The sequence below is a fragment of the Diabrotica undecimpunctata genome, chromosome 3 (assembly GCF_040954645.1).
Source record: "Diabrotica undecimpunctata isolate CICGRU chromosome 3, icDiaUnde3, whole genome shotgun sequence".
NCBI classification, from domain to species: domain Eukaryota; kingdom Metazoa; phylum Arthropoda; class Insecta; order Coleoptera; family Chrysomelidae; genus Diabrotica; species Diabrotica undecimpunctata.
The window spans coordinates 54,374,550-54,390,484 of record NC_092805.1 but is presented as its reverse complement, the minus strand read 5'-3'; the positions used below and the strand labels follow the sequence as shown (position 1 = coordinate 54,390,484).

At 34.8% G+C, this 15,935-nt stretch overlaps 1 protein-coding gene across 1 annotated transcript in view; it reads left to right on the top strand.

The window, feature by feature from the left end:
- The window catches only part of Septin2 (septin 2), a 65,271-nt gene extending 49,744 nt beyond the window's left edge, over window positions 1-15,527 (top strand). Inside the window, exon 8 of the mRNA XM_072525937.1 lies at window positions 15,236-15,527. Coding sequence (XP_072382038.1) covers window positions 15,236-15,258 — 23 coding nt within the window. The 3' untranslated portion in view covers window positions 15,259-15,527. The remainder of the gene's footprint in view (window positions 1-15,235) is intronic.
- Window positions 15,528-15,935: the final 408 nt, after the last annotated feature.

Below are 15,935 nucleotides of genomic sequence, written 5' to 3'. Positions count from 1 at the left end.
ATTCGCCTACGTGACCGGTTATTCTCTCTCGCACTCGATACGCCGCGAACTTTCGAGAGTATTAGAGATGCAATGCAACCGTTACCTGGGCCAGGCCAAAAGTATGTTCGTAACACTGCTCCCCTCTTAAATCTGATCGTCCCGATCAGCAACTCCGGTAGGCACAGCATGGCGGAATCTACAGGACTCTCCAGCTCTGCATGAACCCTTTAGAAAGAAATAACAGTCTACTGACTTTGAAGGATACGATCCCATCGGGTTAATGCAACACACAGTAATTCGTACGCCGGTGTCTCGGAAGATCACTTCAAGCATGCTTCTGACAATCTTCCAGTCCAGATTATCTAGTGCATGGCCTATCTTGGGTAAGGCCAAATTCTTGATGTCGTAATTGCACACAATTTTCTTCAAATTAGTTAGAGCACGCCATATATCCTCGTAGCTTGCCCTGTCTGTATAAGACTTCCTGGTCACCATATACAGCAAAGATCGGGAATCATCTTCTAATCTCAGTACTCTTCCAACTTTAGGCTGCTGGTTTTTTAACTTGTCCAAACGACCGAATTTCTTATAAAATACGGATGAGATTCCTTTAGTCATCTCAAGATCTCGGGCAACACAGTGGGCTAGAGAGACGTTATGCGGAACACTAAAAAGATCCTGCTGAACTTCTGTGGTCACGCCGAATCTAGCACTCTTTCTCTCTGCGTAATTTGACATAAATTCATTAAAGCTTGGTCGCCGGTCATCTTTGATCTCATGTTGAAGGGTTCGTGCTTCTTCTGTTTCATTTGAGCCAGCATATGGTGCAAGACGATTTATGTGAACTACTTTTGGTTTACCTTTCGGCAACTTCTTAATTCGGTATATTACGTCATTTATTTTCTTTTTAATTTCATATGGACCTTCCCATTGTCTTTGCAGTTTGGGAGACAAGCCTCGACGACGTTGTGGATTATAAAGCCAAACAAGATCACCTACTTCATAGCTTTCACTCTTACATCGAGAATCATATTGATCTTTCATTCTGTCACTGGCTATCTGGATGTGTTGTCGGGCAAGTTCATGAATGTTGTTCATTCTTAACTTCAGGCGGTCGACATAATCTTCGCTTGCAACATGTTCTTCGGAAGGTCTGCAGCCAAACTCTAGGTCGCAGGGTAAACGAACTTCACGACCTAACATCAGGCAGGTTGGAGTCTGGCCTGTAGTTTCATTCACGGCCGAGCGGTAGGCCATTAGGAATAAATGAATGTGCTGGTCCCAATCTCTTTGATGTTCTGATACAACTTTGGACAGGTGTTTACCCATCGTTCGGTTCATTCTCTCGACCATTCCATCTGATTGAGGATGCAGGGGTGTCGTTCTGGTCTTATTGACACCAATCAATTTACAAACGTTTTGGAAAAGGGTTGACTCGAAATTTCGCCCTTGGTCGGAGTGGATCTCCAAAGGAACACCAAATCGGCTAAAGAATTCTTTAACAAGTACCTCTGCAACGGTAGCAGCTTCTTGATTTGGTATCGCATAGGCCTCAGTCCATTTCGTAAAATAATCCATGGCTACCAGGATATATTTATTTCCATCATTTGTCTCTGGAAGTGGACCTGCAATGTCGATTGCTACTCTTTCCATAGGACTACCAACATTGTACTGTCTCATGGGTGCCCTCTTTTTACCAGCTGGACCATTACTGGTTGCACACAGTTCACATTTCCGGCACCATCTTCTTACATCATCTTTACAGTTCACCCAATAGAACCGTTCTCGAACCTTTTGCAGAGTCTTCGTGATACCAAAGTGTCCACCTGATGCACCGTCATGCAACTGACGCAATACTTCTGACACTTTACTTTTAGGTACAATCAACTGAAGCTTAGTTTCTGTACCATCATCGTTCTCAAAGGTTCTATACAGAAGATCATCTTTCAGCACTAGGCAATTCCATTGGCTCCAGTAACACTTGACTTCTGGACTACATGCACTAATGTCTTGCCAAGAAGGTCTCTCACTTCGACGCATCCAATCCAATACTCTTTTTATACATGGATCATCTGCTTGAGCGTCTTGTAGCTGTTGAGGCTGCCATTGCTCATTAATGACGGTGGTTCGTCTCACGGGGCAAATTCGTTCTTCTAATTTAAGACAGTGATTACAATTTGCACTGCACGGCCGTCTCGAAAGGGCATCAGCATTTGAATGAACTCTGCCAGCCCTGTGTTCGATCTCGTAATCATATTCTTGTAATCGTTCTAACCATCTTGCCATCTGGCCCTCTGGATTACGAAATTGTAGGAGCCATTTTAGAGCAGCGTGATCCGTGCGAAGAAGAAACTTTCTGCCATACAAGTATTTATGGAAATGCTCACAAGCCTTCACTACGCCTAGCAATTCTCTTCTGGTAACGCAATAGTTTCTTTCTGGTTTTGACAAGACTTTGCTAAAGTAAGCGATGACTTTCTCCTGTCCATCTTGGATTTGGGAAAGAACAGCTCCTATTGCACTGTTGCTTGCATCGGTGTCCAACACAAATTTTCCTGCCTGTCTAGGGTAGCTTAAAATCGGTGCGCTGATCAGAGCCATTTGTAAGTGTTCAAAAGCTCTTTGACACTCTTCGCTCCATGTATATTCTTTGCCTTCTTCTGTCAACTTTGTTAATGGCTTGGAGATATTGGCAAATCCTTTGACAAAACGGCGGTAATATGTACATAGGCCAAGAAAACTTCTAATTTCGTGTTTATCTCTTGGTACTGGCCAATCCTTAATTGCTGCAAGTTTTTCAGGATCAGCAGTTACACCATTACTTGCTACAATATGTCCCAAGTACTTCACTTCTCGTCGAAACAAGTGACATTTCTTCGGACTCAACTTCAGATTCGCTGCCCGCAATCGTTGAAAGACTTCTGTTAGATTATTGGCATGTTCATCGAAGGATCTTCCAACTACAATTACATCATCCAAATAAACCAGGCATGTTTTCCATGTTAGACCTCTTAAAACTGCATCCATTAATCTTTCAAATGTGGCCGGGGCATTACATAAACCAAAGGGCATAACTGTGAACTGCCAAAGCCCTGATCCTATCGAGAATGCGGTTTTTTCACGATCAGCTGGCTCCATGTCTACTTGCCAATATCCACTTTTCAGATCGAGTGTGGAGAACCAACGAGAACCAGAAAGTGTATCCAAAGTATCGTCTATTCTGGGCAAAGGATAACTATCTTTTTTAGTTACTGCATTGAGCTGTCGGTAGTCAATACAAAAACGTGTTGAACCATCTTTCTTCTTTACTAGGACTACTGGTGATGTCCATGGACTGTTTGATGGTTCAATTACCCCTTGTTTGTTCATATCTTTGATGATGTCTTCGGCTTCATCTCTTTTCGAAAATGGAAGTCGTCTAGGTTGTTGTCTGATTGGCTGAGCGTCTCCGGTATTAATTTTATGCTTTACTATGCTTGTTTTGCCATTATCCTTCTTATCCATGGCAAAAACATCTTGAAATTCTATCAGCATAGACTTCACTTTTTTAGTTCGTTCATCATCAAGATCTTGGCACGTTTTAATCATCGTCTCGACAAGCTCCTTTGGATACTTAGATTTCGACGGTTTCTCATTAGTATTCATGGAACAAATCGAAGCCACGGGAACACACTTTCCAATCAAAGTTCTTTTACTTAACTTAATAGCAGTTCCCTTTAAATTCATAACTCTTACAGGAACGAAATCTCGAATTCTCACCAAAGCTTTTGCCGTTAGGAACTCGGCATTATTCACATCTTCGACCATCCTTAAACTTCCCTCTCGGCAGTAACCATCAGGTCTGGTCATCAAAATTTTCTCACTATTACCGGGTATTGTTACGTCACAAGTAGTTATTAAGCTGATAACATCTTCTTGGTCTTCATGAAACGGCAACTCTTCACCACTGATCTCGAGAACTCCATCTTTGACATTCAATACAGCCCCAACTTTCCTTAGTAAATCCATCCCCAATATGAACTCATCGGAGATCTCTGCAATTAATACTGTATGTTTCACTGTGGTCTGGCCAATGGATACTGACAGATTAGCCTCGCCATATGTATTAATTATCTCACCAGTTGCTGTTCTAAGCTTTACTGTTGCAGGCAATAATTTAAGATGGCCTCGTACTACTTCTGGCCGTGCAATAGTTCTCGATGCACCTGTATCTACCAAAAACGATCTACATTTATTATTGATACGACCCTCTATGTACAAGCTATGAATTCCACCTGAGGACGTAATGTTCACAGTTACTATGGGGGCTGTGTTTCTCGAGGTCGGCAGTTGCCCCTTGTTGTCGACCCGTTCTAGTTTTCCGACTGTTGTATCATTTTCTTGCAATTACGGCGAATATGACCTACGTCACCGCAATTCCAACATCTGGGCTCGCGTCTCTTCGGCATCGTGTTACGAACTACTTTTCGTACCATTTCTTCCAGACGTTCATCGTTTGGTTCGTCGCCTTCTTCGATGGTTCTTACTCGATGGCTCCGTGAAGTTTGAGTAGCTGTTTCATGTTCCAAGGCAATAGCGAGCGCTTCATCCAGAACTTTTGGTCTTGCTAGTCGTAAAGCTTTCTGTAATTCACTTTCTTTTAACCCATTGACGAAGGTATCTACAGCAATTTCTTCCAAAATGTTGTCTGGTACTTCCGGATAAGCCAACCGCACTATACGAGCAACATCTGCTTCAAACTCTTGTAAATTTTCACTTGCTCGTTGAATTCTACTTCTTAGTTGCACCTTGTAGACTTGTTGTAGATGGGCATCTCCGTAACGTTTGTCTAGTCGAGTGAACAAGGTCTGGTAACATTTTTCTTGACCCTTAGGAATCGATCTTAGGATATCTGCAGCATCACCTCGTAAAGCAGCAGTCAAGGAAACAGCTTTTTCTTGTTCTGTCCAATGATTGGCTGTCGCAATAGCTTCAAATTGTCTAAGGTATATGGACCAAGAGGACTTTCCATCAAATGGTGGCAATTGGAATCTCATATGATGTGTCATTTCGTCTCTGGCTGATTCTTCTTTTACTACCGGATCTAAAGCTACTGTATTAACTGGTGGTAGCACTTTTGTATTAGTTATCATGCTCTCTAACTGTTTGATCTTCTCTTCTACTTTATCGAATGTTTTTGTGACTTCTTCAAATTTGTCATTGTTTTGATTACATACTTCGTCGAATCTTCTAGACATATTTTCGAATTTCTCGTCGTTTTGTCTAGCTATTTCTTTAATAAAATCCACAAGGAAAATAATTCCTGTAGCTGGCTGTATACCACGTATAACAAAAGAGGTTAGTCTTTGTATGTGGGTATATTTTATTTTACAAAAACCCTTAAAAGGGCAACATTACAAGCACGAACGTTTTCGGAACAACTGTTCCATCATCAGGTTAAAATGCAGGTTAACATGCCTGAGCCACCAAAATATTTGGGTAAAAACCCTTTAAATTGAAAAATGTTACCGAAGAATGTACATGATGTTTATAATATTTTTATTTTAAAGGGTTTTTTACCCAAATATTTTGGTGGCTCAGGCATGTTAACCTGCATTTTAACCTGATGATGGAACAGTTGTTCCGAAAACGTTCGTGCTTGTAATGTTGCCCTTTTAAGGGTTTTTATAAAATAAAATATACCCACATACAAAGACTAACCTCTTTCATTTCTTTAATAGTTTGAGACGTTTCATTGAATCTTTCATCATTCTTTCGAGAAGATTCTTCAATCATTTGAGACGTTTCATTGAATCTTTCATCATTCTTTCGAGAAGATTCTTCTATCATTTGAGACGTTTCATCGAATCTTTTGGAAACAGTCTCGAATTTTCCATCAATTATTTTAGTTAAAACGGCTTCGTCTGCTGACTGAAACTGGAATGTCTCTGGGTCTTCTCCATTTTTGTTGAGAACAGTCTTCAGTCGTTCTTGGAGTGTCTTCTTGGACCCACTGCAGTCTTCATCGCGTTCTTCTAGCTGCTCACGCAACTGTTTTACTGAAAGTTCTACTAGCAGCATCTTTGGTCAGGCACACACGTACTTTTTAAATGTTCTTTTATATAAAGATCACTACGCGGATGTTCCCGACGAATAATACTTTTCAAGTTCAAAAGTCTTTTTCAAAAGTCACTGCTGAATTTATTTGCAAATCTCACACCGTAACACCACTGTAGCGTGATTAAATAAAACGAGCGGTTCGAATTTATATACATATATTTATTTATAACTTTACAGTTCGGTACTCTCTTATCGACTAACTCTACTTCTAACATTGTTACCTATATATACTACAGTTACTGGGTTCGAGAATATTCTGGCGTTGTCCCACCTCTAATTCGCCTACGTGACCGGTTATTCTCTCTCGCACTCGATACGCCGCGAACTTTCGAGAGTATTAGAGATGCAATGCAACCGTTACCTGGGCCATGCCAAAAGTATGTTCGTAACAATATATTGTTGGCTTCGTGCACTTGGATCACTTGTTGAACGTAGTTGGCTTCAGATACTGGTTTGTATGTGGTTGAATGTGGCAGCTGTTAAGTTCCTCATAGCAGCGGTCATGCTACAGCAGTTTACGAGTCCCTGCGGTACTACAGAGTTTGGGAAATGAACATATTGACAAAAAAATGTAGAAGATTTATATATATATATATATATATATATATATATATATATATATATATATATATATATATAAAGAGCAAATAGTAAAATTGTTGGTCTTTACAATCATACAGATGTAAGGTCCAGTAACCAAAGCATCAGAACACAAATATTGTTTTGTTTACCGGTGGGATGCGCACATACACAGATACGTGAATACGAATACAAAAAGCGGCACAGATCACAATAGCTGGGCGCTCTTGAAGGCGTAGCTTCCGCTACTGTAGGCACGGTCAGGATCGGTTTGGTAGATCCAAGCGATCATATCGCTTCAATATCTTTGCTTGTTGGTTGTTGAGAAGATTGTATGCCAGGATGTTAGGATGTTTGATATTGTTCAGAAATTCTTTTGCACTCTTCAGATACTGTTCGTACCTACAGATCTCTACGTAGCAGCAGCTTGTTATCGATCGATAGGTGTGAGTTTTTTCCCAGCATCCAGTAAAGTTTTTTGTATAAAGTTTCTAGTTGTAGTCTTTTCGTCCATATATGCTTGATCCGTGTTAATCGTTTGTCCAGATGAATGCCTAGATATTTTACGTCATCCTTTAGGAGGAAAGGATGTCCATCGATGTTCACTTGTGGACATATACCTCTTTTTAGAGTAAATGTTATATGTGTATTTTTACGGGTTTACTTTAATTCTTCAGAGTTTAAACTATTGATTAATTCTGTTTAGATGTAGTTGCAGTATCTCTGATGCTATTGCTTAATTACTATGAGCTGTTAGGAAAGCAGTATCATCTGCAAATGGAAGCGTTAGGTTATTGCTTGTTGGTAAATCAGCCGAACATATCAGGTACATGATCAGTCCGAGCACACTACCGTCAGGTACACCAGATAAGATAGGTAGAGTTTTGTATAGGCTTCACTATACCTTACTAGATTAGATATCTCCTTTCTGTGAGTGTAAGGTAGGTTTTTCTTTAACTTGTACAGAAATCCTGTGTGCCTCACCTTATCAAAAGCTTGAGAGGCTTCTAAAAAGGCTTAACAATATAAATATTATTAAAGAAAAAAATGTCTTGTAGAAAATTGCCCATTGACAATTTCCTTTGTATTCTTGGCACTGGAAAAGTGTCATGTATGTCTTGGGGTTTAGTTGGACTTCTGCGACTAGTTTATAATTAGGCGTCTGCGATTAGGTTATGTAAAAAAAATAATATAAGAAATTATCACTTAAAAAATTTGAATATGTACTCTCTCCAGAACAGATTTAAATAATGTAAATGAATTTTGAGACTGAAACATCAGCGTAAGTAGACAAAAGATATTATAAAAACAAGTTCCCCTTTGTACTTCTTCTTCTTCTTCGTTTGTTTTTGGGTTTCGATTATATAATCATTTACCCAGTACATGTAAGGTTATGCTCGTCTTGCTCTAGGCAATGCACAACCAGGGATAAATTTCTACTTCTGTTTACTTTACTGCTAATTGACAACTGGGTGATACTGAAAGATCAGCTTTTTCATTTGTTTATCTTCTTCATTTAAGGTTACTTTTTACTGCTAATTGACAACTGGGTGATACTGAAAGATGAGCTTCTCCATTTATTTATTTTCTTCATTTAAGGTTACTGTTTACTGCTAATTGACAACTGGGTGATACTGACAGATCAGCTTTTCCATTATTTGTTTATCTTCTTCATTTAAGGTTACTGTTTACTGCTAATTGACAACTGGGTGATACTGAAAGATTAGCTTTTCCATTTGTTTATCTTCTTCATTTAAGGTTAGATTAGACTTTTCTCGTTTGGGGGTAGCTTCCAAACATTGTCACATTAGGTATATGGGTAATGCTACCTTCGGTTAGGATTAAGGATTTTAAGGACGTATATTTTTGTATGTTAGGATATTTCCAGTATTTTCTAGATTTATTTTGTTATTTTGACAAGTATAAAAAAAAAAAAAAAAAAAAAAAAAAAAAATTTTATAGATCGATTTGAAAAAATTTGATGAATTTAATAATTATTTTTATAACTTTCTCAGAGGGTTTATATAGAATACTATGTAAAGATATTGGACTCTCTATTCCTGCTTTTATTAGTTCTAAATACAGATCCATATTTTTGTGTTTGTTTATGGGACATTCAAAGAAGATATGGATCACTGTTCCAATGGTTCCGCATTCACATATCGGTGTTTCCGTTTTACCTATTTTGTAGAGATAGCAAGGAGTTTTGCAATGTCCACTACGTAAACGATTAATATTTGTTATGGTATTTCTGCCCATATACCCACATTTGGCATACCATGGTTTTATGGGGAAATCACACTGCAATCTGCAATAGTTTGGATCTTTATGTTTAATTTGGGAATGCCATTCATTGTAGAACTGTGTTAAAATGTCTTTTTTTGTAACGCAAAAGATATCTGTACTAACATTTTTTATATTATATGGTACTCTTAATTCTCTCCCAATATTCGCCAGCCTATCAGCTACCTCATTACCTTTAATCCCCTGATGTCCAGGTACCCATTCTATTCCTATCGAGAATCCCATATTATTAGCTTCTACCAATAGTTTTTTGGTCATTATGGTTACGTAATCCATTTGATCCCATTTGAGACTGGAAATTTTGGATAAAGCACTTTTTGAATCCGCAAAGATAACTGCTTTCATGATCCCCTTCTCAATGCACACAGTGATAGCTTTATATATAGCTATCATTTCAGTTGTACAGATTTGTGTGTAATTATGGAGCCTTGATGAAAATTTGTAATTAATCTGTGGTATATAAATTCCAAATCCAGATTGGTTTGTTTGTGGGTCGATAGATCCATCTGTATATACATAGGTATGATTACTATATATTCCACCATATTTTGCTAAAAACATTTCATTAGATTCAATTTCATATTTTTCATATTCTAGGCTATTAATTGTAATAGGATACAAAAGAATTTTTCTTTCTACTTCATATATGGGATTAATTTTGTATCGGATTATATTTTTTGATTTTTTGAGTATGTCCGTATATGCTAATGAGTAGTCTGGTATAGCTTTATTCTTCCAAAATTGGTTATTTGCGTTTATAGCTTCATTTAACTTATTTAAACTTCTTATTACTATGTTATTTTTTTCAGACATTTGTTTCAATATATACTTATGAGCCAATATTTCCCTTCTAACTTTTAGTGTGGATACTGAACATTCCGCTTGTAATATTAAAATTGGTGTAGAACGTAGACAACCTGTTATAATCCTTAAGGCCACATTTTGTACTTGTTCCAACTTCATCATCAGACTTTTACTGCAAGGATTTAAAAGATTGGCTGCATAATCTAAATGAGATCTTACTATCCCTTTGTATAAGCTTAAAAGAATGTTTGGGTCAGATCCCCATTTTGTACCACAAATTGCTCTCATAACATTAATTCCTTTGTTTGCTTTAGCTATCATATCATTTATTTGAATTGTCATATTCAAGTTACACTGTAGATGGAACCCCAGATACTTTATTTCATTTTTCCATGGGATTTCCATGTTTTGGTACATAAGGTGGGGGAAGTTATAAGCTTGAGCTCTTTTTCTAAATATTATTGCTTTTGATTTATGTGCTGAGATTTTAAAGTTGTGTGTTTCAAACCACTCCTGTAATTTTTGTAAGTAAGTATTTAAGCAATTAATTGATTTATATATATCTGACCCTTGTACCAGAATTACAAAATCATCTGCATATTGGAAGCACTCCATTTCAGGTTTGATTAAATCATGTAAAGACTTAGAGTACAAATTAAACAATATTGGACTGAGAGGAGACCCTTGTGGCAATCCAGTTGATGCTTGGATTGGGCCTAGTATATTGTTTGATTTATCTTTAATATAAATATTTCTATTGAGCAAGAATTGCATAATTAGGTTTGTATAGGTTGTTGGAATACCATACTTTATTAGATATTTATATAGCAAAAACGTATTGACAGTATCATATGCCCTACTAATATCCAAAAAAATTGCGATTGTATTTAAATTTTTACTAAATCCTGTTCTAATATAATTTATTGTTAAAGCTAAATTATCGTTACACCCTTTATTTCTTCTAAATCCTAACTGTTTTGGATTCAATATACAATTTTTTTTCAATTATTTGTTCAATTCTTAATTTAATTATATTTTGGAGTATTTTGCCCACACATGACTCTAGGGCAATATTTCTATAGTTGTCTGCACATAATGGATCTTTATAGGGTTTTAAGAAAGGAATAACAAGAGTGTTTTTCCATTCTTGTGGAAATCCAGCTTTTCTGTTCATTATTTGATTAAATATTATTGACAGTGATTCTAATGCTACCTGAGGAAGTCTGCCAATCATACTATATGTTATTAGATCTAAGCCAGTAGCCTTATCCTTTTTTTTAATGACACTTATTATTTCCTCTCTGGAAATGTCCTCCACATTGTCATTGGATTGGATAACAGTAAATTCTGGATCTGTTATATCAATTCCCAATTTATTTAATATATCCAAAGCTATGTGTTTGCTGGGAAGTTTGGCAGGAATTATTGCATTTTGATATGTGGAGAACTGTTTAACAGTTCGCCATATTTCTGCTAGAGGAGTGTCCCTGTTTAGTCCATTACAAAAGCATCTAAAACTATTTCTTTTTTTATTTTTAAATATTTTTTTACTATAGGCAAAGATTTTTTTGATTTCTATATAATTATCTGTACTTGCATCTTCTTTGTATTTTTTGATTTTTTCTTTCCTCATTTTAATTAAATTTGAGCATTCCGTGTCCCACCATGGAGGACTTTTCTTTTTTCCTGTGTGCTTTTTTGTTTCCAAAAAGGGTATTTCTTCATCACTCACCTTCTCCATAATTTGCGTAAAGGTGCTATATTCTTTACACCCACTTTTCATTAGTTCTTCTATTTTTGAACAGTATTTTTCCCAATTGGCATTTTTAATGTTTCTTTTGTAACTTTTTTGGATAGATGTATGTTGAATTTGTGTCTGGATTTTACACATCGTTGGGAAATGATCACTACCACCCGAGTCCTCTAACACATCCCATTGACATCTGTTCACTATTTCCGAGGAGATTAGTGTTAGATCTACTGCTGAAGCATTCTGACCTGGGAGTGTAATCCGTGTGGATCTTCCATCATTGCAACAAACTAGATCCAAATCCTCTAGAGAGTCAGCAATTATTCTTCCATTAGCATTAGTAGTTACCTGACTTCCCCAAAGTGCATTATGTGCATTCAGATCACCCATTATAATTTTATTGCCTCTGATTTTTTCTATTCGCCCAACCCATCCATTTAAATCTATTTTTGCCCCAGGATGAATATAAATATTAATTATTGTTATGTCCCAATCAATTATTTTAACTGCTAAAATTTGAATTTTACTATTATTATTGTTATAAGTATATACTACTTTATGATCCAAACTATTATCAACAGCAGTAGCAATACCACCATAACCATCTAATCTATCCAATCGATGTATTTTATACCCTCTTAAATAAAAATGATGATTTATTTTTAACCATGTTTCATTTAATAATATTACTTTAGGGTTAAAATCGTGTATAAAAATCTTTAAACTATTATAATTACTGTTTAAACTTTTTATGTTCCATTGTAGGATGTATGGATTCTTGGGATCCATCTAGATCTAATAATTTTCTATTTGTTGAAGTTTCATGTGTAATTAGCTTGTTCAAGTAGGTGATTAGGTCTTCCTTATGTCTCCAATTCAGTTTTTTTAGTATTTCATTCAATATTTTTTCCGTTTCCCTCTCTAGTTGTTCTGTACGTGAACATCCAGGGATAGGAATTTTAGAACTAACAGAGAAGGTTCCCTCTTCAAATCTGCCATTTGGAGATATTAAATTCTGATTGTGAAGCTCTCTGTCATAAGTTTTATTTGACTCGTTAATTTTTCTTTTATTTTTGTTCCCGCTATTTTCTGTTTTTTTGCTAAACCACTGTTCTGGGTTACTTCGAATATTTTCTATCCATCGCTCATTAATTGGAATTCTGTCAGGTATATTAACCTGATTTGATAGAGGTGGAAATTCGTCCTGGCTTACTCTAAATGTATTTTCTTTTGATAACTTTTTATTGGAGACATATGGATACCTTTCACTTGCCTCAAAATAAGAGAGATTATCTAATGACATAACAGCTTTAATATTCTGTTGTCTGACATATTCAGGACACTCTTTAAAAGTACTTACATGAAAATTACTACTACAATGGAGACATTTCATCATACATTCACCTTCATGTGCTTTATCAGCACAATTTTTACATTTTTTATCCCCTCTGCATTGATTTTTTGTATGGCCAAAACGAAAACAATGATAGCATTGAACCACCGGAATCATATATGGCTTTACCCTAAAGGGAATCCCATATATAGAAACCTCTTTTGGAATTTGTTTTCCTGAAAAGGTAAAAGCAACTGTCTCTGTATTTATGTATTTGCCTGAATCATATTTTGATTTTCTTTTAAAACGTCTTACCTCCAAAATTTTAATATTTACTGAGGATGTACCCGAAAAACTAATTAATTCAACATCAGAAATACTTGCATCAACATTATTTACTACACCCCTACAAGTTACTTTATTAGCAGGAATAAAGAGTTCATATCCATCATTTTTAATCTCTATATTTGAAACAAATTTATTAGCACATTCCCATTTCTTAAAAATAACGCTAATTCGGTTTTTTCCCTTTTTATTAATTTTTTGTATATTCTCAATTTTCTTATCATGTATATATTTTGCTAGCTTTAAAAAACTATAATTTCCGACGTTATTGTTTTTTGATTCCATATAGACCTCAAATGGGCCAGTGTCGGTATACTGATAAGAATACTGTTTTTTGTCTTTTTTACTCTCATGTTGATTAGTGGTCTCCGAATTATCATTATTTCCTACAAATGTTTTGTCTAAATTTATATTACATTCTATATCTGAATTATCTCTCTTACTTATTACCATCTCAACACTAGGAGGACCAACCCCCCCTGTGCTATCCCCCATTATTAAACCTCTTTAAATCTTTTTTTTTTTTCAATTGATTTTAAACAATAAAAATTATTTATATACAACTAAAAATTAAATTAAAGTTTATAAAGATAGGAACAGAACTATTATAATACAACCTCTCTCCACAAAAGCCAATCACGGAAACCGAAGATAGCCTCAACCCTCAACCTCAAATGAGTTTGACAGAACCTCTCTCCTACTTTCGATGGACAAAATCGACAAATTGTTAAGATTTTCTTCAAAAAACCGTGCTTCAAGTTTTTTCCCCTTTGTATTATTTTGAAGTAACACTGACAGACGGAAGTCAAGAGTTGTCAACTGACAAATATTTTGTATTAACTTGTGAGTAGGGCATAGACATATCATATACATTTTATATATGTTTATGGTATAGAATAGGAATTTTCATCAGTCGCCATGTATTTCGTACAGACAGATTTGACAATGACGTATAATCTATATTATACGCGTCGAGCAAAAAGACGATCATATGTCATAGGTTTGGAAATTTATGAAGAAATATTTATTATTTAACAAGGAAATAACAAATAAATAACATAAATAATAACAGTGCTTATAAAAAAATAAAGGCTTTAGAAAATTTATAACATAATATAAGTATTGTCTTTAAATGATTTAGAGCGTGTATCACTCTTACATATTCCATAACAACACCGGCTCGTTGTTCCTTTTTGTACGGTATCATATAATAATCGATTAAAAAATTTATTTGCTAATTGTGGCACTTAATTTTTTTCAATAACTAGACTTTCTTTGGTATTTTTTATATTAATTATCTATATTATTTATATTACTAACCTAACCTGTTTGTTTACAAAATGTCTGTTCGAAAAAAATGGCAGACACTATTTTTTGATGAAAAGTCCTATAGACTGGAGTAGAAAACTGGAAATATACAAAAATTTGAACGCCAACTATTTTTAGAAGAAAAATAATAAATCACAACAGAAAGTTAACAAACGAATAAATCAAAAGAAATAGGAATAAAATAATTGTTTAAAGAAAAATAACAAACATGTGACGTTTATAACTTTACACGTTATACAAACCACATGACAGGGCGATGACGGTAATTTCATGTCCCAATAAGTAGCCGTTACCTTATATATATAGCTATATAGCCCACTAAAGTGTTATCAATATATAAATGTTTTCCACATTTTAGTGATGCAGTTACCGTTTCAGTGTAGCTTTAACTGTTTGTAAATTCCATAATTGATATCCATAAATTGTATCAACAAGCTTTGATTTTCATTTTATATTTATAAAATATTTATTTAATAAGTGAAGTTGTTTCTTATGTGTCCACCTAAACTGTTCTTGTACTTTTTAAATTCATTCATTTTGCACATATGCACAATTTAGTTCCTTTTTTTATTCATTATATGACATGATCATTTATTACATATAAATGTTAGCCTTCCTTAACCCAAAGTATAAAACTTATAATTGAATGAAAACTCATAATTTAGCGTAGTTGGTTATCGTATCGGTACTGTATATTTTTTATTTTCTAGGGCTACATAATAAATTTTTATGAAGAGGCCATTTATATGGAATAAATAGAACAATTACAATTGTAGCTCCGTGTACGTCCATAAAAATACAGATTAATTTATGAATATTAATGTAATAATGTTATTCTCTCTGTTTAAAATGTAAGTACCAAAGTTAAGAAATTAAATATATGCTTTTAAATTATTAATCGTAAGTTTAATATATCTTTATTACGTCGATGATTTTAACGTATTTAAGTATTTCGTTTATGTTAATATTATCTTTTCGATCCAAATATATATATATATATATATATATATATATATATATATATATATATATATATATATATATATATATAAATATATTGTATTTTAGTATTTTGATTTTATATTATTTATAATAATTAATATATAATTAATAATATTAGACGCTTTTTTACAAGATAGGAATAATAATTAAAATCAAGTGTAGTTTTATTTCCTTTTGAACAGTGACCTATTATGTTTAAACCAAATATTTTAATCACATAGTGTAGGAGCCAGGGGGTTGAGCATTCATTTTTATGTCCCCTCGGTACCTTGACGTTTTTTTGTTTTTTTTTTGGTGCGAAAATTCGATTTTTCGAGGGTACCAAGCTCAAAACTCGTCACATAATTTTTAATCGATTAATTAATTTTTAATTGTTTAAATGGATAGGATTTAATTGTTTTAATGGGA